At 38.5% G+C, this 27,040-nt stretch overlaps 1 protein-coding gene across 1 annotated transcript in view; it reads left to right on the top strand.

The window, feature by feature from the left end:
* PTEN (phosphatase and tensin homolog) overlaps positions 1-27,040 on the top strand; it is a 61,613-nt gene that overhangs the window by 9,385 nt on the left and 25,188 nt on the right. The window contains exons 2-5 of the mRNA XM_070945299.1: positions 3,130-3,214; positions 8,111-8,155; positions 10,653-10,696; positions 14,264-14,502. Of these exons, the coding sequence (XP_070801400.1) occupies positions 3,130-3,214; positions 8,111-8,155; positions 10,653-10,696; positions 14,264-14,502 (413 nt within the window). The remainder of the gene's footprint in view (positions 1-3,129; positions 3,215-8,110; positions 8,156-10,652; positions 10,697-14,263; positions 14,503-27,040) is intronic.

Below are 27,040 nucleotides of genomic sequence, written 5' to 3'. Positions count from 1 at the left end.
GTAAATCTTTTCAGACAGGACTGAGTATTTTGAACAGTGCTCCACTTAGCCTAGTTTCTGAGGGCATTGGTCCTTTGTGCCAGCATGATCTTTACATAATTTAACTTTTATTTAATTTACTGTTATTTCTACATTTTCCATAGAAGTGCAGCTGGTTACATTTCCTTCTCTTCATTGGAACTATGTATATACATGTAAATGTCCATGTGAATCTGTACATACAGACAAATCACATACACATAGACATATACTTTTTCTTCTGAGAAATACCTGACTGTCCACTTAAATACAATTTGCATATTCTTCATTTTGGATCATTTTTGCATTTGTTTTATTGTATTGTGATATTCTACAGCCAAGTCATAGCTAACTGTTTTTAAGGATTTGTAATGCATTGCTAAATATCCCTTTTGGATTAACATTGATACATTTTCTTAAAAAAAAAAACCTTGCAGTTGAGTCTTACGGTATCATGCTGAAGACTTTCGTTAGAAGATTTTGTGGAATTACTCTATGTAAAAAATAGGACATCTTCCTTACTGAGTCATTATACTGAAAAGGCAAAACACGTTGCCACAATGTATTAGAAACTATAGATTGGTGGTCATTGACTTACACCCATCATTTAATTACTGTGTGAAGTTACAGTAGTGCTGAAAAGATGATATAACTCGCTCTTGCGCTTACAACTATTGCAATATCCCCACGGTCATGTGATAAACCTTCAGGCACTTGGCAACCAACGTGTATTTACGATGGTTGCAGAGACTGAGGGTCAAAAGATCACTATTTCAACTTTCCCGGGGGCTTCCAATAAGCAAAGTTAGTAAGAAAAGACAGATTTGCTTAATGACCACATGATTTGCTCAATGACCACGGCCAAAAGGTCAAATTCAGGTATGGCTCTTAACTTAGCAGCAGACATTCTGGCTCCAATTATGGTCAAAAATTGAGGACTAACTATATCATTTTAGATCAAATAATCATGGTTTTTAGTTAGTCTTCGAATTAGACAGCCATACAAATCCAATAAATAATCCAATAAATGCTAATAGTAAACAGTTCAAAAGTATTTTAGCTTTTTTTTTTTTTGCTTATTTCCCTTTCTCTTTTTCCATTCTGTGTTTGAATATTTTAGGATTTTCAATTTTGCATCAGTTGTCATATATGAGTGCTAATGGTTCTAAGAACCCAGCTAACCTTGATGGAATCTAACTTCTTTTGTTTTTACCTTGGCCATTGGTTACCATGACTTATGATGCTTTCTCACTCTTATCATTAGATTTTTTAATTGTTTAAAAATCCATTTATAATTTTTAATGTTCTTGGTTAATCAATGCAAGCGTACCTAGCTAGATTTTGGATAGTTGATTGTTTTTTTCATCTATTATTAGACTTTTTGTAGCACTTTTTGTAGCACTTTTTCCTTTGGCTATTTACTTTCCACTTGCAAGAAAGTAGCATTGGGCAAATAAGAGAACTCTATGTATTTATAATTAAATTTATCTATTTCTTTCTGTTTGTACCTAAAATTTAAAGATAAGGATGGATATTACAATTCTGTGTTAGAGCAAGCCTTCTATAATTTTTGTTTTTATTAATAATACAAAATAATTTAAGAAAAAAAACCCTTATTCCTCGTTCTTTTTCCAGTTTCCATGCTTTTTCAGCCACAATGTTGGAGGATTAAATGATTGCCTTTTTCATTAATAAAATTGTGGCTTTCCTTATTTAATGACATGATAGCAACATGGTCTAATAGGGCTATTTCCTCCTTTCAGAAAGGAGGCAGAAGCAGAACAACCATGGTAGAGAAAATCTGTGCTTTTCTGCTTACATTTAAACTACACAAATCTAGCAAGTTAAAAAACTTTAGTGAGAAAAAAACCTATCAAGAAAAAATATTCATTCTTATATCCATGATGTGTTTCTTTTGTTTCACTGGGAGTCAGTGGTGATTAGCTAAATGAATAAAATGATTATATGGAGAATACTTGTTCCTTGAAATCCTTACAAGGATTTATATTATAAATCCTTGTAAATTTATATTATAAATTATATTTGGGTATATACATAATTTTGTATTTATTTATTTATTTAGTCATGTTTATGTAGTGTATATTGGAGGTGGTGACCCTTTGAGAGCTGTATGCAACGAAATTTCATTTTAATGTATGCCGATTAGTGTACATTCAAAGTGACGATAAAGCTGTTCTGTTCTATTCTCCTGCCTGTTATCCTACCTTTACAATAATCATGGCGGCGTCTTATTATGCCTGTTGCTACCTGTCAAATATAGCATATTGTAATACAGACATTCCTCTACTTACAAACAGGTTACATTCTGAAAGGCTGTTTTGTTATAGTAGTCTTCCAGTACTACTAAGTTGTGGTTTGTGGAAGTAGCTGGCTATTCAATGGTTAGTTGGGCATAGGTATTGTTATCTTTGGTGTTGTATATGGTTATGAACTTGTGTATTCATGATGCAGTCATGATGCAAAAATACTGTTTGACCTTAAGTACATATATTAAAAGTAAGCACTAATATACATAATGAAGGCAATGGTTTTATTAGATTCTTTGGAAAAGATTTTTTATAATTCTATATCATATTGCTGAAACAGTGATGTGGGAAGACAATTTTTCTTAAATGTACTACTTGCTTAATCACTTATGAAATTATGAAGGGTATGAAATTATGAAGGGTCCCCCAAAAGTTATGACTGTCATGCACCCACTCCATCCCTGTGGTTATATGATCACATTTCAGGTGCTTGGTAGCTGGCTTGGACCCCTTGTAGTATTAAGTGGTTTCTGGCAAAAAATGCCCGTTTATGAGAATGAATTTGCTTAGTGATCATGTGGCTTGCTTCACAACTATGGTTTGTTCCATGATTAGTTGTGACTAAAATTCTGGGCTCAATTGTGGTTGTTTAGCAAGGTTTCGCTGTAATAGTCCCTTTAGGTGGTGTTGCTTTTAAGTTGGACAACTAATTAAATGATAAGCCATGGAAGCACTGCAATTTTTTAAAATTTAAATTATATAATTAAATATTTGAAGTATTTACTACAATTATTCTGCAATTTTGTAAAAATTTGTAAAACTTTCCTTTAACACGAATATTCAGATATTTATCCAAATATCATTGCAATGGGTTTTCCGGCAGAACGACTTGAAGGAGTGTACAGAAACAATATTGACGATGTTGTAAGGTAAGAATGTATTCTCAATGCCTTATCTCATTGACAAGCTTAATATTTTGTGATTTGTCAAAATGTTTACCATTCTGGATTGATTGATTGAATGAATGAATGAATGAATGAATGAATGAATGAAACGAACTAATGCTGCAGTATATAAGAATTGATTATAGAATAAAAATATTTTGAAAATTTGGATTCTATTCTGCAAAAGCATTCTGTGCAAGTACTAAGCTTTGAATTTAATATACGTAAAATTTAATATATAAAATTTTAATTTATATAAAAATATTTCCCCCCTCCCCCAAAAAAATCATCCCCTCTCAGTAATTGCATTATTACCTCATCCATTGAAGTCCTTAATCCTTGTGGGAATGCCCTTTCAGCTGTCAAAAAGTTAACTTATTCTTGCCCTGTCATCTGAAAAAAAAAAAGAGCTTTAATAAACATACTTTTCAAACATCAACAGTAGAATTGCTCTTTCACATGATGATTTTGTAGAACTATATGGTATTGATCTTTCAGTAGGCTGGACTTGTTTGTTAGCCTCACTGTTTAGTCTGAAAAAGTTTGCCTATGAAATTTATAATAGAGGAATTAAATATTCCAAGTATTGCTTATTGAATAATAAAATAAAAACTGTATCAAATTTCAATTCTTTTTGCTGAAAGATAGTTTCCCCTCTTTTACTTTGGCATTGGCTATATTGTACTGAATGCTATTGGTCTCCCCCCCCCCCCAAAAAAAATGTTGTGCATATTTGTTAAGCCTCAAATTCTTAAGCCTCCTTAGCTGCCCGAGGTTCAAAATCTGAAAAGGCCATTTCATAATGTCTTCCCTTGGGATATTATTGAAGCAGAGGAAGCTGTGGAAAAACTGGTAGATCACTGGGGAGATGATTATATGTGGAAGGCAGATCATTGTTGCAAAAAGTATTATCATCCCACCTGTGAGAATTGCCCTGAAATTAACTTACTACCTTGAAAAAAGTTTGACAAAAGTTTCCATAAAAGCACAATAACCGCACAAAGGTGGTGAACGAATTTGGTTGCTTCAAATAATATATCTCTTACTATCTGGATGTTAACTGTAACAATCCCATTTTAATTTGTCACTATCTGTGAACATATTCCTCCAATGCCAGGCCACAGATATAGCAAATATATTTTCTTTTTTTAAACTTGCCCTTTATTGTTGCTGCTTCCTTTGTTTGATTATTTTTTTAAAAAAAATTAAGTATTAAAAATAAATTATTTTTAAACAGAGCTTAGAAAACTTTCATTAGAATGTGAGAACAGAAACTAACATAAAACAATTTGGTGTTTAAAAATGTTTTATAATACCATAAGTGTTATCTAATTTTATTATACAAGTTTTATCATTCCACTTCAATTGAAGTACATATGTATGGTGCAGGGTTGTAAAAATAGGATTGTTTTAAAAGAGAAAAAAATGCCATTGATAATGGCATTAAAGAAATAGTACTTTGAGTTAAAACTGCTAAAACAATAAAATAATGTTAAAATAATAAAATAATAATGTTCCCTCAGATGTAGCATCTTCTTTACTGCATATGATTTATAGGCCTGAATACATTTATATAAACACAGTTCTTTATGTCACAGTTATAATTTGGAGGATGACATCCTTGAACCACATATTTAATTTAAAGCTTTCAGAGAGGTGAAGTGAAAACCCTCTCATAGTATTAAGGCTGTCATGTCCTCTGGAAAGCACAGCACAGTTGCTTTGTAGCTTTTCCAGGTGCCTTTCCCCTCAAACTATGGGTCATGCCTAAATATGTACTCAGCCTGGGATAGCTGTAAAAGCAGCTGTTTTTATGGTAGATGTGTCTACAAGGATTCCTAAACTCAAATATTATCAATTCTAACCTGGAGAATAAAATTCTCAATTCAGATGGCTTTTTAAATATTACACAGATCAATCTTCTATCATGTTTACCCTGCCTAGTGTTCATACTGGTTACTTTTGTAGTAAAACTAGTATCCAGTGCCATTCCAGTTTGTCTTATTTTAACTATCTTCAAGAAGAAGCTGTGATAAAGTGATTATCTTTCTGTTGAGATCAGAAGTTTTTGCTTTCTTTATTAAATCCTAGCAAAATTTCCATGTGTTCACTAAGAGTTGACAGAGACTTAATAGCACGTAATCATTAATCAATATTTAGTAAAACTTTAAAAAAAGAGAAAACCTAAAAATTTCAAAAGAAAAAAATAAAAATATTATAATTACAAGACAAATTGCATTCATATTATATGTATAACAACATTCCTTATACCCTATATAATATGCATATATCATACTTTGGATGCATATTTTGAAACACGAAGCCTTGAAATCTTTGATACTTGATTTTTGGAGGTCTAACACTTTATAATTGATTTAAATTTGAGGGTAAAAGTTTCACTGTGACTACCAGTAGTTTCACTCAATATTAATGGTATCATTAAAATAGTAATGATATAATGTGTTTTTGTTCAAAGAAACTCAATCTACTCCTGCATGTGCAGAATTAATCAATACTATTTCTAGTAGGAATGTTACAGAAATTGCAAGAATTTTAGTATTCAGTTGCATCCAGTTGCATCCAGAGATTTAAAAAAAGATAAAACAATTATTTAAAAAGCAAAACTGAAGAATAGGGTGCCTTTCTTCCAAAGACCTAATTCATCTGATTAATTGAAATACTTTAAAAATAGGTATTAGATAGAGCAAACAAGTACTTTGTTTCAAGATAAAGTACTTATCTTGAAATAAGTACTCTAATATTGGAGCTGTTAAAACAGTGGTTACATTTGTGGTTTTGATTTACTGGCTTTCTGTTGATTCATTTTCTCATCCAGAAACTTGACAATCAAACTTAATAGACTATGAAGAGGATAGTAAATTGGCAAAAGAACAAGAATCAGTTATGATTTGAGAATTGTTCTGTGCAAATACATTTCATGGATAGGTCAAATCTGGACGTATTTCAGTTACATGAACTGCATTTCAGCAAATAATGAATACTTGAAAAAAGAAGCTTCAATATATATTATTACTTCTCAATTATACATACTGATTAGTTTAATTTGTAGATACCCAAAGGGAATAAAACTTTATTACACTTTGATGCAATTTTTAACTAAGTTAGACTTTAAAAGTAATCTGTTTGACAATAAATACATTAACTAAATACAAATCTAAAATCTTTTATAATTTAGCTTGCTTTTACTACAATATATTTGTTAAAAAATATGCATTTAAAAGAATCATGGTTAATTTGTTATGATAGCAAATTATTCAGAAAAAAGTACTTGAAAATATTAATTATCATGTACTAATAGTATGGCATAAGTATGACATGAGCTCTAGAATTTCTAGAATCTAGAATTTGAGGAATGGCATTCTGATTCTTTTTCCCAAGATAAAATGAGTAAAATAATGGTGCAATTCTGTATAAAAACTGCATTATTTATGTACTAACACTATTTATGACTCTAAAATTGAAGCTTGATAATAGGACGCAGGATTTGGGTATATTTCAGTACGTTGCTATAAGAATACATTTTTATATATTTTTCCCTGGGATTTATGGGTGAAATAATCATGATAATTTATGAGCTGGCATGTATAACAAATACCTCTGTCCATTTTTGCAATAACACTAAAACATTAATTCTGTCTCAAGTGTGCAGTAGTAATGTACTCATGCATAGAGCTTAATCAGTTCATCCAAGTAGTTAAATACCATGGAAGCCACAATTAAACAGCTACCTTAATACTAACAATGTAGATTGAATTACTTCTAAGTAAACAAGAATTCATAAATAAATTTGAAATCCTGAAATGATGATTTACCATAGCATACAGATTTTGTCAGGTGTCCAAGCTAGAACTCAGCATAAGCTTCCCAGACAGTCTACTCAACAAGACTAGATAGGAATCTTTATTGCATACCAAGATGAAGCCAATATAAACAGTTGATTTTCTCTACCGCCATTAGCATATAGTCTTTTCTTATCCTATCTACAGCTTAAAATCTGGTGCTTCTTTTTCCTGCCTTTCTCATAGTTTATGGATTGTTGCCTTGGACTTTTCAGTTTTGAAGCTATTGGTTATTTAGATAACTGACATCTTTGCCCTAAGAAGCTTGGATCCCCATTTAAACTCTCAACCTCTATTAAATCTCATTGAGGTTTGATGTATTAAGAATTGGTTCTGTTAAACTTTTTTCAGTTTGAGAAATATTGATTCATGAAGTTAGTTTATGATTATGCAAGAAATAATCACATTTGTCTAAAAATGTGTGATAAATTTTATGAGTGGTTTTTGATAAATGATGCAGTGCTCCAGCATTTTGAAGGAACTATTTAAATTGTTAAAATACCAGTAACCACACAGCACATGAGTCAAATTTTAACTATAATTGTTGAATATTGGGATTTCCTAGAATAGTGAAAAAAATTTAGTACTGTACAGTCTGTATTGTGGATGTAATTAAAATGCATAGAACCACATTTTTGCTTAAAAACCTGATTGCTTGACATAGGGGTTTATTCTACTGATATCGGACAAATTTGAAGCTGATTCTGCTTGTTTTCTGTTGTGAAGTAGAGTTGCGTTTATTTTTATTTCAGACAGATTGTATGAAAGTTAAAATTAAATTTCAATGTAGATGGTGCCTAGAAATTCAACTTTCTTTAGTTCAGTAACAGTAATATATAAGTAAAATTTAACATCTCCTAAGATTTATAACTAAGGGAAAGATTATAGTGAAAAGCAGCAGTTGATATGTTATATCCATAAAATATTATTTGTTCAAAATTGCTCTCAAACATATTTTATTCAATCTTTTTTTTTTTTTTAAAGCATCCAAATGAGTTTAATGTATCACTTTTCTTTCAAGGTTTCTGGATTCAAAACATAAAAACCATTACAAGATATACAATCTGTAAGTATGCTTTTTTATGTAGCTTCTATAGATACTGGCCTTAAATATATTAAAATGCATTAGAGTAGTGGCCTCCAACCGTTTGGATGCCAGGGACCAGTTCCGTGGAGGACAGTTTTTCCATGGGCTGGGGGAATGGTTTCATGCACTGCCTGATCACTTGCACATTCCTACTCACTTGTGCAGCCTGGTTCTTTAATAGGAAACCTATGAAACAATGATATGTCACCTAACTTGTTTTAGTTTTAGCAAGTGAATGACTTCATAATGAGTAAAAAGAGAATTGAAACATTAATTACTCATAAATTGAGATGATACTTTATTCTGTAAAGTAATTGAGAATTTGCAGTTTAGTTCCTAATGATCCTTATTAGGAAAAACAGGTATAAAAATATTTTAATACTGATTTTCTTAGTGTATTTTTTTAAAAAAGATTCAATATTTTCATATTAAAATCTAGGTTTGAGGTTTAATAGGAATAAGGGTCATTATTATATTACCTGCTTCCCTACTCAGTTCAGTATTATTTAGTAGGAATTGCTTTTATTTGTTTGTAGAAGAGCGTTATTAGGGAAGGAATATATGTAGTAATCAGAGTGCCAAATTTGCCTAGGAACATTATACCTGAACAGTGATATGAACTCACATTTTATTTGAGTTAATCTTCTTTCCTATAATCACATTTTTTTCTATTTTCAGATTTATGTGCACTATAGTTTTATTACTTTGGGTAGAAATTTATAAATAAAGGGAGTTAGGTGTACAGTGATAGTCACATTAATGCCACAAATAAAAGAAAGAGTTCTGTACATAGCTGTTATATTTCCAAATGTACAGGTATTCCTCTTTTACCGACTGTAATTGAGACTAACAAATCCATGGCTAAGCAATGTGGTCATGTGGTCATTAAGTGAAACTTCAAGCGACTACATCTTACTTAATGGTGTCAGTTCCAGCTGCATTTACTGGTACTCCTTGACTTACAACACTTCATTTAATGACCATTCAAAGTTACAACAGCACTGAAAAAATTGGTTTATGACCATTTTTCACACTTATGACCATTGCAGCAGCCCCATGGTCACATCATTTACATTCAGATGCTTGACAACTGGTTAATATTTATGACATTTGCAGTGTCCTGGGGGTCATGTGAGCCCCTTTTGCGACCTGACAAGCAAAGTCAATGTGGAAGCTATTTGAACAACTGCAGCGATTCGCTTAACAAATGTGTCAAGCAAAGTCATAAAATGAGGCAAAACTCACCGTATTTTTCAGACTATAAGGCGCGCCGGAGTATAAGACGCACCTTAGTTTTTGGGGAGGAAAATAAGAAAAAATCTGATTGGCGGCTGGATCGGCCTCCCAGAATACCCCCGGAATACTCCGTTTCAGAAGCTTTTTTTCTGAAGCTTTTTTTCAGAGGCATTTCAGACTGAAACCTCCGTTTGAGAGACTGGGCCGGGCTACATTCGGAGTATAAGACACACCCAGATTTTCACCTTTTTTGGGGTATAAAGGTGTGTCTTATACTCTGAAAAATACGGTAACAAATTTCTCAAATAGCAACATAAATTCTGAGCTCCATTGTGGTCGTAAATCGAGGACTACCTGTAATTGGGATTAAACGAATCGCCTACAGTTCTCAGCACGACATCAGGTGACCGTGATTTATGGCTTCCTGTCAGATTCCCCAATGACTGCTTGTCAGAAACTGACTGTGAAGGTTGTAGATGATGATCATGTGACTGTGGGATGTTGCGATCCTTGTAAATGTGGATCAGTTGCCAAGCGCTTGAATTGCAGTCACTTGACTGCAAGAATACTGCAATGGCTACAAGATTGAGGAGGGATCATAAATCTGTTTTTTCAACCCTGTTGCAATTTTGAATGGCTTGCTGAAAGAGCCATTGGCGAGGACTAATTTGTACCTCTTTCAGGGGTGAAATGCTTCCGGTTCAGACCGGATCGCCCGATCCAGTAGCGATGGCGGTGGGTGGTTCGGAGAACCGGTAGCAGAAATCCCTGCTCCCCCCCCCCATGCCCAGCTGAGCCGTGCGATCATCAGAGGCTTTTTTTTTTTACTTTTAAAAGCATTTTTTCTACAAATGCTTTTAAAAGTTAAAAAAAAAAGCTTCTGATGATCGCGTGGCTCATCTGGGATCGTCAGAGCCTTTTAAAAGCATTTTTTTACAACCTCTTCAGCTGAAGAGGTTGTACAAAAAATGCTTTTAAAAGTAAAAAAAAAAAAGTTGGCCACACCCACCCAGTTACATTACCCCCCCAAGCCACGCCCACAGACCGGTAATAACAAATTTTACATTTCACCATTGCTCTATTTATCTATATGGCATGAAGAACACCCAAACAGTAATGCTTCACTCTTTTCTTTATGATTGTAGTATTAGATTGTAGAAAGGAATTTGTACTGTATATAATAGGTTTGTCTCCCTACTAAATGATAATGCTTCATGCAATTTTAACTTTTTTCTTTCAGATGTGCTGAAAGACATTATGACACCGCCAAATTTAACTGCAGAGGTATGTTTGTTTTGTGTTTTTCATAATTTAAGAAACCAGAGTAAGCATACCCTTCAATAATAATTCCATTTCTGAAGTGTTATGTGTTAATATTAGTAACCTGAGTTTTCCTTTTAGTTTCTTCCCCTTTATTATTTGGGAGGGGGGGGTTAATTTTGAAAGGGTGACCTCTTCACAAACATTTCATGACCTAGTGACCTCCAAGCATACCAGATATCTCCTAGAATTTCATGCAAGAGTTCAGTCTCAAGAATTTCATATTTAGAAAGACTGAGAATTAGTCCTGCTCTTTCAACAGCCCTTCAGAAGTTTGGGATGCTGAGTTGTATTCCCCAACTCCTCAGAAATTGCTTATTATTAAAAGATTATTACGCACTTACGTAGCCTGATAGTTATCCAGCAGCTCAACTGTCTATGAGTAAATATATATTTGTTCATATTTTGAGAATCAATGTTTTGAAAGAGAGGAATGTTATACGAGATATAGATTTGTGGCTCTTTGTAAATTTTAGTAAATTAAGACTAATATTTTATTTATAGTCAGAATTTGCACTTTATTTTAATTTGATCTCTGAGGGCAGCAAGAAGTTCAGCTAAGGAAGTGATGATATCTCCAGAGTGTACCCTATCAGCTTTTTGGTAAGAGAGGAATTGAAGCGATTTCTTCAAAACAATAATAAAATTCATCTCATTGGAGAGAAGGCAGGTATCTTAGATCTCTAAGAAGTTTGTTTTTGAAGGAGAAATCCCTACCCAACCCCCTCCCCTAAATACCGACTCTCTGGTCAGATTTCATCACTCATAGTTTAAGGCACATAAAATAATTAAATAATTTCAATATGTAGTCGGGGATACTCTAAGGCCGTGATGGTGAACCTATGGCACGTGTGCCACAGGTGGCGGCATGCGAACCGTTGCCCTAGGTCAGCTCAGCTGCACATGCGTGCGCGCCTCCCACTGGCAAGCTGATTTTCGGGTCTGCTGCGCAAGCGGGAGACGTGTATGTATGCCCATGCCTCCCCTTCCAGGAGTCTCCACACGGCCCATTTTGGATGCCAGGTAAGTACAGGGCTCGCGTGGAGGCTCTGGGAGGGCAAAAAACGGGCCTACAGAAAGTCCGGAAACAGGCTGTTTCTGGCATCTGGAGGGCCGGGGGAGGCTGTTTTTGCCTTCCTCGAGGCTTCAGGAAAGTCTCCAGAGTTTCCAGAAGGTGAAAAACGGGCCTACTGGAAGTCCAGAAACGGCCGTTTCCAGACTTTGGAGGCTTCAGGGAGGCCTGCTAGTACTAAAAGGGGGGGGGGGTTGTGCACGCATGCACAGGGGTGGGTGGGAGAGCCACGGGTGCTTGCACGCGCCTGTGCAGGGGGGACAGGGCAGCGCGGGGGATGGCGCGCACATGTGCAGGGGGCAGGGCGTGTGCGTGGGGCATTGTATTATGAATGTGAGCACGTGCGCTATCGCGCGCACATGCATGCTATTGGCACCCGAGGGAAAAAAAGGTTAGCCATCTAACCACCTCTAAAGGTCACAGGAGTTAATTCATGGATTATAAATTGTGTAATCCAGCATACAATAAACAAGGAATTTATTTTGTTAATGCATCAACTTTTGTAGCTGTGTGATCATGTACTTCTATTTCATATAGTAAAATTTCCATCTTATGATTAAAAAAATCATCAATATGCTACTTGTTGGGCTCCATAGCCTATAGGATTTTATTATTTTTGGATTATTTTAATTTTTAAAAAGGGGAAACACTATATTTATAGCCTGCAGAAGGGTTTGTGACAAAGTAGGACCTCTCTGATATTTAGGGTAGTCCCTGTGGTATATTGAAAATAAACATTTTAGGGGCCTCTCTCCTAAGAATTGTGCCCACTGATTTAGTAAAATACATGACAAACTGATGTTACAGAGAGCAAGGTGTAAAATAATGATGAGGGGAGTATCTTTTTTGTAAATAGTTGCTCTGCTTTGTCTACACCCATTGTAGTAGCTATTTTATGAAAGTGGTTATAACATTTCTCAAAATTTTAAAGACCGTAAAAGATAGGGGCCCTTAATTCTGGGCCTTATTGGGAATGGATGTATATTTAACAGTAAAGGGCTATTGCTGAGGAGCAGCAGCAAATAGGCTTCTTGTAAAAACAGATAAAATATGTATACTTTTGAACTGGAAATCACAATTTAAAGAAAGCAAGCAGTTCATATATCAACCATAAAGAATATTGTTTTGCATGTTGTGCTTAGTGGTTAATTCAACAGAATTTAAGAGCAGCTGCCCTTCTCAAAAATTTCCAGCTGAAGGCGTGGAGGTTAGAGCAAGTATGAGAGACCTGTGTGTGCAGCCCTTTCTCTACCCAGATTGAGCCCTTCACGTGTTTGATCATGTGCCTGAATAAGGTCCCCATTTTTTCATGATCTAGATAGATATCATGAAGGCTTACAGCCTCTGTTTAAAAGTATCCATTGTACCACAACTTCTCAATAGTGATCTCATCAAAAGGAGTTTTTTCCCCCCTAGATTGCCTCAGTCACTGAGAAATGTAACTATATAACCCTTTCCCAACCATTATCCAGAAGGAATTAAGGGGCTGTTAGCATTGCAGTGCAGATAAATTGTCAGGGTGAGAAGAATCTACTCTATATGAATTGCCAATCTGCAAGAATGGATATAGCTTTGTAGAATGTTCAGCAGTCGTCTTCTGGTACTTTTAGTGATTTAAGCAACTTTTGATACTCAGTGATATGCAGGCTGAATCTACTCAGAAGACTATTTTCTTACATTTGGTGGTGAAATATTTTTTGTTGCTGACCAGCTTGGTAGCTTTTGGTTTGTCTGAATATATCTCATTGATTTCACACCTTGCAACTAAATTTTGTACTAAGGAAATAAGGTAATTGTCTTACTTCAGTTCTATTACATTTATTTTACCACCCACGAACTTGATTTAATATGATTCATAAACAATTTTTTAATGCTATGTAGTTCATACTTCCCCACACATTCCCTGGCTGAGAGGTAGTAGAAAATTTCTTTCATTTTCTGTTAAATTCAGTTGCATTTGAATCTTGGCCACTGATTAATTTCACATATAGTTGATTGAAACAAAGAATAAAAACAGACACTTCCATTTATCTTGCTGGTGCTAAATGCAAATGTTGACACAGGGAATCAATGAGTTTAAAGATGTTTCATATGAAACCCAATCATATTTTATATCTAGTCGCAATTGTTTCTGTGCATATGTAAAACCAAAACCATAGATATATCTCTTAACTTTAAAAAAAACCCAAAACCTTAAATGGTCAGACAGTTTTCAGTATTTCTAGATTTTTTTTCCATCAGAGTTTTCTGGAGGAAATGGGGAGTGATGAAGATTTTGAGTTGTGAAGCCAGTGTTATTAAAATAATCTGTACATGGCAATCTGTAATAGAGTTAGATTTAGAAACATCTAGATTTTTTTATTCAAGAAATTATGCGAGAGATTTTTTTTAGCAAGGAATACTACAAATATCTTTGAAAATTAGCGTTCAATTTAATAATACAATTTTTTGGTTTTTAGTTGCACAGTACCCTTTTGAAGACCACAACCCACCACAGCTAGAGCTCATAAAACCTTTTTGTGAAGATCTTGATCGATGGCTTAGTGAAGATGGCAATCATGTTGCAGCAATCCATTGTAAAGCTGGAAAGGGACGAACTGGTGTAATGATTTGTGCTTATTTGTTACATCGAGGAAGGTTTCAGAAAGCACAAGAAGCTCTAGATTTTTATGGGGAAGTAAGGACCAGAGATAAAAAGGTAAGAAACTTGCTTTTTCCATGTCAATGTTCTTTTCTTTGCTGAGTCTTGATTCTTAGATTTCATTGGGGGGGGGGTGTTTCCTTACCATATTATGGACGGTGAACGTACAATTAATAATATTGCAATGTTATTTAATTTCCTTTGACTTACATGATCAAAAACATCTGCCTTTAGGCATAAAAATGTATTTGTGTTTCTTTGCAATGCAAAAGTAAAATTCATTTAGGATTTGAGATTCTCCATAGTGTACTTTGCTCCACTTTTTTGGATTTGAAATCTGGTTATAATAAGCATTCAGTCATTTAGTGAATATTTTTTTTAGAACATCTATATATGATTATGGTAATATTTGAGAAATAGATTTATTTCCTGTTTCCACTGTCTAGTTTCATATAAGTATAGTATCATTAATTTTTTTACTAGATATACAGTAACTAGAGGCACTTTGCTAAATTTAGCTGATCTAAAACAGTTCAACAAATCAGATCTGTTAAGACTTGGATGGGAAACTGCCAGAAAATCCCAAACCCGCAGACTAGGCTGGGAAATTGGGGGAAAAAAAGAATGAAAGAAACATCCTGGAAGAAGGCAATAGCAAATGACTTGATTTATTGCCAAGAAAAGATTATTATAATATCAGCATAGTCATTAGAATGCTAGGTCAATCTGCGGGACCCTTACCTTATTAAGAAAATTACATATTTCCCTTTGATCCATGTCAGAAATATATTTATTAAAAGAGGAAATACACATAATGAAAGCCTCACATAGGATTATCTTACTGATGCAGCTGTTAAGAGCACAGCTATGTTTCATTTGGGAAGGAAGCTGTATTAATGTGTCTGCTTCCTGCTTATATGTTAATAGAGCATCAGTTGCTTAGTTGATTCTTTGTATGTATTTCAGTTAATTGATCTATTTAACCCTGCATGTAAGTAAAAAAAAAATTTGAAAAAGGCTACCAGTTTTAGACGAATCATGCGGATATTTTAGAAGATACATTAGTTCATAATAATGAGGACAAGCATCTGCTTTCCAAATACTTTAGAAAGTGCACACCTTCAAAAAAATCTGTTGGTTAGTTTAATTGAACATTCTTTTTACTAAAGCAAAAGGATTTTAATGGATTAAAAGCTGAAAAATTCAACTTTTAGGGTTGAAATTGAAAGTTTCAATTTTAAAATTAAAAAAGTTTGTAACCATCATTTCCAAAATCTGCTTTTTCAAAATGTGTACAATTGACATAGTACTCTTAGTCAATGTTGCAAATTGCATTTTCCTAGTTTATAAATTATATTTATTGGATGAAGGGGATTATAGTAGAGTTAAATTTTATATACATAGTCAGAAAAAAGTATATTTTCAGCTGACAATATAGTTGTCCAATTAGGTGGTTTATTAAGTTGTAACTACTTAACCGATCTTCCTATTTCTATTAAAAAATGATTATAGAAAAAATATGCTCACAGATCAGTGTCCTGGTGAAAAGAATTCTTATTCGTGGTATTTAACTCCTAAATATAAAATGTACATTATAAAACACCAGATAATTTAAAAATATATCAAATAGTTCTTAAGTTAGAGATACTAGCTAAACCTAAGTTAAATATATTTTGTATTGAATTAAAAATTATTGGATCCTTAAATTCAGGAAGCACAGTTTCTTTATAGAGTTTTGCAATTAGTTTGTAATGACGTAACTTCCCCAAAGTTAGCATCAAATTGTAATTTTAGCGTGAGAGAGGGTGTATATAAGAATATAATAATTTTAACGGATTATTATAAATTTATTTACTTGATGCTACCGCCTTTTGAAATAAAGTTACCTAGTATGCCACTTGAAGACCAAGTATTGGTCTCAGCCTAAATGGTTTGTACATCCTGCTTAAGATGCTCAAGTTACTAAGGGAATAAATAATGTAGTTCGTTTTGTAGGATGTTTCCTATTTGGATTAAATTGTAACATATTTGAACTCATGGGAAAAAGTGATATTTCTAACAAAGTGATTCCATATACCAAACCTTTTTTCTCATCCTGTAACAGACTAGGATATTCACAAATTCTGAGACTAATGTTATGTGTCTAACCAGCAATAATTGAAAGTATGCAGTGTACAAAAGCCTTGGTATATAAAACATGTTTTGAAAAACCTGGCCTTGAATAATAAAATGAAATTTGTGGAATTTATTTTCTTACCACTTATGCAATGTAAGAACTTGATTCTCTTATGTGTAAAAATGAATGGCAATTATACTATAATCACAATAGTTTGTGAGTTTGAATTGAAGACCTTTTGAAGTAACCAGAAATTACAAATTGTGAAAATGTTTAGTTTTCAGAAACTTTTTTGTTTTTTGACCAATCAAAATTTATTTACAGTCTAAGAAAAAGAACAGTAATAAAGTATAATAGCAATAAAAATGAAGTTTTAAAATAGTGTGAAAGTCCTAAAGCAATTAACACTCACAATAACATAAAGGAGGAACTCATAGCTACTACTAGCTATAGCTATTGATCAGAATTTTGTAACATCATAGAGGCTTCTGAAGAGTAGTCATCTAGGAGAAGGCAATGAACTCTTGGTTGCAATTGCAATTGGAGCTATAAACAATTGGAAGTATTAAACTTGATTGTCAGTTGGTGTATAATGAACATTTTAGTAAGACGTGTGAGACAGAGTCCACCTCCTGGTCTGAACAGAAGCAAGTTTAGCTTACATATAGGAGCTTTATATATCAACCAGTTGTTGCTTTAATAGGTAATGCAGTTTCCACCAAAGTATGTAATGTCCTATATGGAACATGTGAGATGTTAAAAGAAATATCTAGGGACAGTACAAGGAGGACTGAATTGGATTTGGGGGTGTTGTTTCTGGTTTTGCACCTGACAAATAGCATTATTAATCTAAGAAGAAGGCAGTCTATTGTTTTAATCATTTAGTGGGTAATTTCTTCCTGAGTCATTCTCATGAAATGAAATCAAAGATTACCGACAACTCTATAAAGGTTACATAGAAGGCACTTTTGGGGTGACTGTAATATTTCTAAGCTTAGTGATGTGGTATATTGGGTCTAGTAAGAGAGCCTTCTCTATGGCTGCCCTTACTTTGTGGAACATCCTGCTCACAGCCTTCCTCAAAGAGGTAAAAAACTGTGTCCTTTGAGGGGGGGGCACAGAGGACCATGCAACTGAGGTTGGCTAGTCCACTGAGAATTCCCCTGTAATACTCCAATGTTAAATGGCCATCATAGGATTTTTTTCTGCTTTTGATATTTAATTGTCATCATTCTACAATTTAAATTTTTTAAATCTTAATTTAATTTTAATGGTAATTTCTATACATTTTTATTTATCAATTGTATGAGAGAGAGGGAGGGAGAGAGAGTTAGTGAGTTGAGTGTTTAAACAGTGCTGAAATCCACCTGGTTCTATCTGGCTCGGGTGAACTGGTAGCTCTGGTGGCAGGAGGCTACACACACACACACACACACACACACACACACACACGGATGTAATCACATCCCGTTTTTGACCCTCTGTATGCACAGAGCCTTATTTTCTCATGGAGGAGGCACACATGTTCACATTTCCGAACCGATAGCAAATGTAAGTAAATTTCACCCGTGGTTTAAACCCGTTGCTCTGGTTTCAGGTCTAAACACTCTGCTCTGCCATTGGCATGGCAGGAATCTTGGGAGTACGGGGTGATAAGGGTGAGTGGGATAGCCCATTGCATATTTTGGGGCCTGTTGCCCCTCAAAGCAAGGTGCAGAGTGACCAAGAGGGCAGAAATGGAGATAGGGTGAAGAGAGTTGGAAGCAATCCCTTACCTTACTGAGGCTAGGGGCTGAGAAGGACCAAGCCAGAATGGCTTGGCTTGGCTTGTGTACTGCTTCACATCTTGCAATTCTTGGTTTGCGATAACAACCAGGACTGTCAGGATTTCTAATGTTAAGCAATGCAGCCATGTGATGTCTGGTTTTATGGCTGTATTGCTTTGTAATGGAAAGTCCAGTCCCACTTGTGATTGTAAGTTGAGGACTAACTGTGTTCAAGGGCAGTTCTGTATTGTATATAGTCTGAACATTAGGTGATTAAAGGCATGAGTGACTATAAGAAGAATCTAGACCTAATAGCAGAAGCATAGTTTTGCCCTTAATCTCCTAATTTTCCCCATTCAAATATTTTGACTGTGTCCTGTGATACCAGCCATACCCAATATAGAGTAATATGTGGTTCTCAGCTGCAATACGTTTGCACTTTGTTGCATCACAAGATCCTTCTTAAACTACTTCAGAATTATCCCAGAGTAGTATCCTTTCTCTTTTCAAGAAATGATGCTTATATGTATAGAGGGCAAATCATAAAGTTGCCTGAGGCTTGAAAGATGCATTCAGAACTTCAAACACTTAAATAACTAAACACAAGATGAACACAAGTAGATATGTGGTAGTTTGTGTTGAATATTCTCCAGCTACTATTATCATTTAGAGGGGGCCATGGTTAGCTATAATGTTAAGTCCTGCAACTTAATGGCTTACCAGTCTGTGGTTTGGTTGTTTGAAAAATGAATGCAGCTATTCATTTTTAAAATAAAATGTACAATTGTAAAGGTTTTTTTTCAATGCATATCATTGGAGATAAGATCAGTTGCCCTGCTGTGGGAGATGGGAGAATATATTTTGCTGGAATTTGACAAGAGAGAAGTTCACTCTCTGCCTAGGATAATTGCAATAGATGGCTTCTATTTCTTCTCCAGTCAATTTCTGGCAAGAAATCAGCCTCCCCATATGTAAATGAAAGTGCCATTTCATTCACTAGCAAATAAAATGGTCTGATGGATGCCTGTTTGTATAGTATAATTGGTATAATAGTAACTATAGATTCCATGCTGTTGACCCTAGATCTGCTTGACAGAGCAAAAGAGTAGCTTTATTGTTTCCCATTTTTTTGTCATTATAGTGGTCTGGAATGTTGTTTAAAAAATACTGTCCCTTTCCTGTTTTGGTGGTGATTTGCCGTTTTTGTTACTTAGATGCTCTATGGCAATCTCTGGATTGCCTATGGTTAGGGAAGCAATTGTGTGACATTGGATGTAGGAGTCAGTTACACTGAAATTGAGCATTGAGCAAAAAATCATATTGGAGACTGTGGAGATTGGAGGATTCTCATAAGGAATGATCATGTCAAACTGGAAAGAGCTAACAATAGAAACTTGGAAAAGCAGAGTTTGAGTGAAGAAAAGGGAATCATTGGTTGCGAAGACAGCAAGAAGTTGTGGAACATTAGATAAAGCATTGGGGAAGAGGTCTGGATGGTGCTGGGTTTAGCAAGAATAGTGAAAACAGGATTGTTAAATTGTATAACAGTGGTTATGACAATGTGTGCAACACATTTGTCCTTTGGTTGTTATCACTGTGGATTCAGGAATTGGTATAGATGAAGAAATAGAAAGTGATTACATTACAGAAAAGGAGAGACAGAAGTGATATTTTGGCTACCATAAGTTTGGAAGAGGAGATACAAAATAAGAATGGGTGTGGATTGTAGCAGCTTTCAGACTGGCATCAGAAGAATGGTCTTTCCTGATGATCTCTCAACTTTACAGTAATGGATGTCTGGATGTAATTCCAGCTTGTAAATAGTCTGGGTATTAAGTGAATATTCTCCCTTCCTATTCCAGTCAGGTCAGTGGAGACGCTGGACCAATCAATGTGAGAATGCCTTAGTGCTCAAGTTGTTTCAAATATATATGAAGCATTTAGGAAAGTTATCTGTTGGTTCAGTTTAGGTAATTACCAATATTATGCCCAACTTTGTATATCAATTCCGTCTTGCCTTGGTGATATGATAGAAGTCTTGATTTGATGACTGAGAAGTGCGGTATGAGGTACTGTTTATTCAGAAGCATTCAGAAGCATTTATGTTCCAGAACTCCATTATTTTTAGCTCTAAATGGAATGACATTACTTTTGAAAGAAAGAAAAAAAAAAGAACAACTTGAGAGTCCTGGACTCACAGCTCCTATTGATGTAGCAAGTGGACACTAAACAGCAGGACTTTTACTGAGCTTCAGCTGCTGACCATGATGCAGTTTCTAGATCTGAAGACTCTGATAATGGTAATTTTTGTCCTTGTTACTTTGTAGATAATTGCAATTTGGTTTACAGGTTGGAGCTGCCTTTGAAGGCAGTTTGAAACTTGCTCTGGTCCAGAATTCACTTCCCTTGTTTATGGAGTAGCTAATACTGGTATACCAAAATACCATCAATTCTCCATGGAAGCGGAACCAGCAGCCAGGCATGGGTTAGCTCCGTCTGACATCCAGTAGGACTGAGTCTGCAAACTGTTAAGCACCTCCTCTTCCTGTTGCTTCCCAGCTTTCAGAATTGGTCTGATTGGGACAGATGTGCCTTTCTGAGCTGCTCTATTCCTAACTGCTAATCCTACTTTTCATTAGGCTAGGCTCCCAGTTTGCTGGTCGAGCTGGCCTCTTTCCAGCGTGAAGGGCGATCCAGCTTGACCCCGCTGAAGGCTGTCTTTGTGGCGTGAGGATCGAGAGGGATTCTTTCCTTGGATCGTTCCCTCTGCCCTCCCAGTGTGAACAGCGCTCAGCCAGAGTCTGCTGAAGGCCGCTCCATGGCGATGCCACTACAAGCGGCTGGGTGTCTGACCGGCACTCCTGGGTTGTGTCCCAATTGCCAAGCCTTGGAGCCCCATTGGACCGCGGGCGCAGGAGCGTGTGGCGGCTGCACCCACGGACGATCTTAGCGGTGATCAGCCCTAAGACAGCTTCCCAGCATCACGGAGATGCTGCAGGTGCCTGGTAAAACTGCTCCAGTGCTATAACCTACACCAATGGTCCCACGATCTAATGGCCACATGGTTGGGCCTGCCAACACGGGCCTTCCTTCCTCGATTTGATCAGGAAGGCTGCGGACGGGGTATCCACCCCATTGCATAGTGCTTCAGAGGCTCTTCTGCCTTGGTCTCAGGCCAGTATCCTTTTGCCACAAAACTTCTCCTGCCGCGTGTGGCTTAGAGGCCTAGTCATCCAGGCTTCTGCTGCTGATCAAGATGGCCACCGCTCCATCCAAGCGGCCTAGCAAATTGGCCCTTCAGGCAGTTGCCGCAGACTGGCTTAGTTCCCAGGCAGAGGCAGGCCCCTCAAGCTCCAGATCCCCCAATTGGGGCAGGGCAGTCCACCCTCCATTGGCCAACCTCCCGGACAGGCCTCTAAGGCCTTGGAGAAGGAGGACAGAAAATGCCACAAGGTGATTGAGAAGGCCATAGAATGAGCCATCAAGGAGGCTGACAAGAAGAGTCGGGACCGCCAGGCAGTGGACTATCCTGCTCAACCAGCTTCTTCAGACCAGATAGCATGGCCGGCCCCTCTGCAACAGTGTGCCACTGCAACCTGGTCCCCAGATGAGGTGAGGGAGCCAGTCCAGCACTTTCATGGCACTAGTGATCTCCTGTTTGGACCTCTCTCAGGCACAGGCCCCATGGACACTCACTGGGCACAACCTGAGAGGCACAGGGCTTCTTCAGTTGAGGCCACATTTATACCCACGGCCACTGGCCTCAGGCATGACCAGCAGGACAATTTTCAGTTACCTGCAGGTATTGCAGCCTTAATCTCTGAAGCCATTCAGCACAGCATAGCAGTGAGTATGCAACAGAGGACCCAATCATGGGTCTCTGATTACCCCAGATCCCAAGTAAGCCACCACGGCCCTCAGCTATTGGGGGAGTGGGCCCCTTCCCAGGATCTTGATTATTCCGCTGTTTCCCCTAGTTGGGATTCCTTGGCAGGAGAGATGTACTGAAGGATCCAGATTTGTCAGATGATGAGGACCTGGTCCCAGACCAACCATCCTTTGTGGGTCTCTTCCGACCCCAGCTGTTCAGGTCCTTGCTACATAAGGCCAAGGCCACTACCTGGCTGGGAGTGGCCCGTTCCGTCTCTGACCTCTCCACTGGTGAGGTTGATCCTTCAGTTCCCCTCTTTTCAGAGCCTACCGTTGAAGTGGTACTAACCCCTAAGTTGTTTATGGATGTGGTGCACAGACAATGGTCTGCACCTATCTCAGGTCCCAACCCTAATACTCTGGACCGCCGCCTTTACAATTTGGGCGCTGATTTCACCAAGCTCTTGCAGGTACCCACCGTGGATTCTCCGGTGGTGGCCCTGTCTGTTCCTCCCGTTTTAACAGGTCCCCCTGAAGAAATTCTCCGCCCAGAGGACAAAAGGGTGGAGCAATTGCTGGTTAAGGCTCACCAGTTGGCAGCTTGGGCCATCAGGGTGTCCTCCGCTGTTTCATTTTTTAACAGGGCATCCCTGTTATGGTTGAAGGAGTTACAGGACCGCTTTCCTCCTACTGACACCAGGTTGCAACAGGTCTTAAACAAAATAGTTGCTGCCCTTGAGTTCTCGGCAGACATCACCCTGAATGCCTCCAAGTTTGCGGCCAAATCCATCGGTTCCACAATATCGTCCATCTGCTTACTCTGGCGCCACCATTGGCATGCAGAAGCCAAGAACAAATGGTGGCTGGCCTCAGCCCCGTATTCTTTTTCCCCGTATTCTTTTTCCCCGTATCACTTTTCGGTGATTCCCTGGAACCCCTTTTGGTGGAATCCAGGAATAAGCACAAAATCTTACCAAACGTATCCTGCAGATCAGATTGCAGGCCGGCCCCCTATTTTCATCCCTTTCAGGGCTCAGACACCGGCTTCATGCTACAGAGATCACAACAGTCCTTTCCCCCTAGGCAGGGTAGACGTCAGGACAGACAGGGTGGCCCGGGACAGAGCAGTCCTCTCAAGCGGCCCTTTCGACGCGGGAGGGGTTGCCCCTTTCGATGCTCCTGCTGACTGCACGTCCAACCCTCCCATTGGGGGAAAACTGGTGCTCTTTGCCAGCCAATGGGAGGTTACCACCATGGACACTTGGGTCAGGGAGACTGTCAAGTCGGGCCTCTCCACCCTTCCGAGCCTGTTCGTCCATTGTCTCCTATCAAGGGACTGGACGAAGCGGCTCCTTTGGAATTGGCCATAAAATATCTTCTCACATTCAGGTCGTACAGCTGATTCCGTGGGAGCAACACGGACAGGGGTTTTGCTCCCACTTGTTCGTGATTCAGAAATCCTCGGGGGGGGGGGGGTTGGAGGGCAATTCTCGATGTTAAGTCCTTGAACCACCGCATTATTTACAGGTGGTTCAAGATGCAGTCTCTCCAGGCCATCTTGGAGAGCGTCAAGGAGAGTGACTTCCTCACATCAGTGGACCTGCCGGAGGCATACCTCCATGTTCCCATCCACCCGGCCCACAGGAAGTTCCTCTGCTTCTGCCATGCGGGGAACCATTATCAATATTCTGCCCTGCTGTTCGGTCTCTCCTCCCTCCCCAGAGTATTTATCAAACTGATGGCCGCCCTGGTGGGCCACCTCCGGACAATGCCGATAAGATCCAATTCTATTTAGACTATCTCCTTATCCAGTCTTGCTCGGAGTCTCTGGCGAGGACAGACCTGGATACCACCCTCCAGGTTTTATGAGACCACAACTTTTCCATCAACAGGGCCAAAAGTCAACTTATTCCTACTATTCGCATCCAACATTTGGAGGCGATCATTGATATGGTCGAGAGCAGGGTATATCTCTTCCAGGAGTGTCTTTCCAGCCTGCACAACCTCGTGGGGAAAGTCAGAGCGAGGCGGCCTGTACCTCTGCTCTGGCTTTCCCAGCTCCTGGGAAAGATGGTGTCCTGTATAGGTATTGTGCTCTGGGCACGCCTCAGTGGTTTCTTCTCCTGTATCAGAGGACCCACCACAGCACTTCTTCCTTCACAGTCCAGATTTTCCCAGATATTCTACTCTCCCTCAGATGGTGGGTCTCCCCCGCCATAACGAGGAGTCGAGAATTCAGGGAACCTCACCGCTTAGTCCTGACAATGGATGCCAGCCTTCATGGTTGGGGAGCTCACCTTGACTCGCACATGGCCCAGGGTCTGGACTCCAGAGGACCTGACCCACAACATCAATTGGTTGGAGCTCTTAGGCAGTTCACTTAGACCGTGACATTTCAGGTCACGGTCGTGGATCGGGACATTTTGATTTTGACAGACAATGTGGCCGCAAAGGCCCACATAAACCGCCTCAGAGGGACCCATTCCTGGCACCTCATGCAGGAAGCCGTTCAACAGGGATGCCGAAATGGTCTGTCAAGGCCCTGAACAGGTCTGGGTGTAGGCGCCACTCCCCGTGGTTGACTGAACTCTGCTGAGCCAGTCCGCCTACACATTTGCCACCCCCGATATATGAGAGGCCAGACATTCACCGCTCACTCAACCAGGAGCACGGCCACCTCGGCAGCATGGACCACACAGGCCTTCTTGGAGGAGATTTGTAGAGCGGCCACTTGGGCGTCCCCCTCGCCATTTATCTGCCTCTATAAATTGGATATATACGCCTTGGCAGAGGCGGCCTTCAACCACAGGGTGCTCCAACGGGTCCATACTGACCAGGAGACACTGGACTGGTCAGATTCCACCCATTGGGACATTGGCTTTGGTATAACCTATGCCTGGCTGCTGGTCCCATTTTCATGGAGAAGGGGTGTTGGTCCTACCTGAACGCCCTTGGGAATGTGGGACCAGCAGCCAGCCCCATCCTAGGGCCTCCCAGGTCCGGTGGCGGGCAGTGAGAGCGGCCGACTTTCCTTTTCCTGGGATGGGGCATAACCTTGTCTTTGCAGCTCAGCACATTGGTCTGCTGCATCATCCTCGTCAGAAAGCTGGGAAGCAAGAGGAAGAGGAGGTGCTTAACAGTTTGCAGACTCGGTCCTATTGGATATCAGATGGAGCTAATGATATGGCTGGCTATTGGTCCCACGTTCCCAAGAAAAGGCGTTCAGGTAGGACCAACATCCCTTTTGTGGGAGCATCCTTTATTACCATATACTTTTGGGGCCAATTCTAAATGCTGATTATTACCTATTAAGCCCCTATGACCACTGGAACGAATTCATTCCATGCAGGCCAAGGGGTCAGGTTGAGAATTCCTCTACCATGAGAAATCAAGGAGAGGGAGCCAAGAAACAGGCCTTTTTAGGGACAGCCCCTTTGCTATAGAAACTCACCACCAAGGTGAAACATGCCCTTTTCCTACAAAAAACAGTCAAAATTGGACCTTACCAATTAGACTTCAGAGTGTGTAATTTATTTTGAAGTAATCCCAGTTATTAATTTTGTATTTGTTATTTTAAATGTCATGACGTGATAGTCTATGTCAATTTTATTTATAATTAGCGAAAATTAAATTACTGTTCAAGAACGTGAATATAAAAAATAAAATGGATTATGATTATGAGTGTTCTTATCAATATAGTGATTTTCTAACTTTCTGTAGTTGCTATAGGCATTTTTCTGAAACAGTCACTTGCAGCCCATCCAAGTATGCAGTCCATCCAGGTGTACCTTTCTTAAAATTATATTTCATGGCTTTAAAAAAGTTAACTGATAACCTGAGTTATCAGTTAGATTCAATTAAATATATCTGTCCCTTATATCAGGGGTCACCAACCTTTCGGACCTCAGGGACCACTAAATTCGTAATTTTAAATCCCGTGGACCACTAATATGATCTGCCTAATGACTGGCTGGGTAGGAGGGTGACAAGGTGGTCATGTGACTGAGTGGACGTGGCCAACTCAATGTCACTCACGTCGAGGGGCGCCTCGCTGGCTTCTACTCGCTACTCCCTTCCCAGCCACTCCTCACCTGCTGGTCCAGGCTCCTCAGGGCCCCAACAGGAAACAGTTGTTGGAGCTAAGCAGCCACCACAAGTTGGCAAAACAGCTGGCTCAGTTCAAATTGGATCTGACCGAGAAGGAGGCTCAGCAGAATCACCTCACTGAGGATTACAAGCATAGGCTTTCCAGGCTGAGGGAGGACCTGAGGGAGTGCAAGGCCAGGTACTGGCGCCTGGAAACTCAGCAGGCTGAAATGGTCAGCCAGTTCCAGGCCATGATGCAGTCCCAATGGAACGAGGCCCTTTGGCTCTTCGCCACCAACGGCACTTCCCTCCATTCTTCATTGAAAGCCCCGTATCAGGAGGCTGAAGCAGACCCCAAGTCGGAATTTCTGCCCCCCTCCAACCTGCACAAAAAGATCCTGAAGGGAGAGTCTCTCTGCAGCAACACAAACATTCATTGCACGTATCTGTCCCAGGGGCTGTAGTTTGATGACCCCTGATTTAGTGCAATATAAAAAATGCAAATAATTTTTCTGTGGACCACCAAAATTTTCTCACGGACCACCAATTGGTGACCGCTGCCTTATATCCATATCCAGAGATTTTCTCAGTGAAAGGTTAAGCTATACAAGAGTTGAATGAAAATACTGGTAAGTTAAGTTTAAATAGAGATATTTTAATAAATGAAACAGGAAAATAATCTTTTAAATGAGATTTTTTTTGTTACCTCTATTATACCATAATTACTACCACTTTTGGACACATTCTTAAAGCTGTC

The sequence above is a fragment of the Pituophis catenifer genome, unplaced genomic scaffold, assembly GCF_029215685.1.
Source record: "Pituophis catenifer annectens isolate HBS135680 unplaced genomic scaffold, rPitCat1.0.hap2 SCAF_6, whole genome shotgun sequence".
Lineage (NCBI taxonomy): Eukaryota > Metazoa > Chordata > Lepidosauria > Squamata > Colubridae > Pituophis > Pituophis catenifer.
This window is presented reverse-complemented; position numbering and strand designations above follow the sequence as displayed.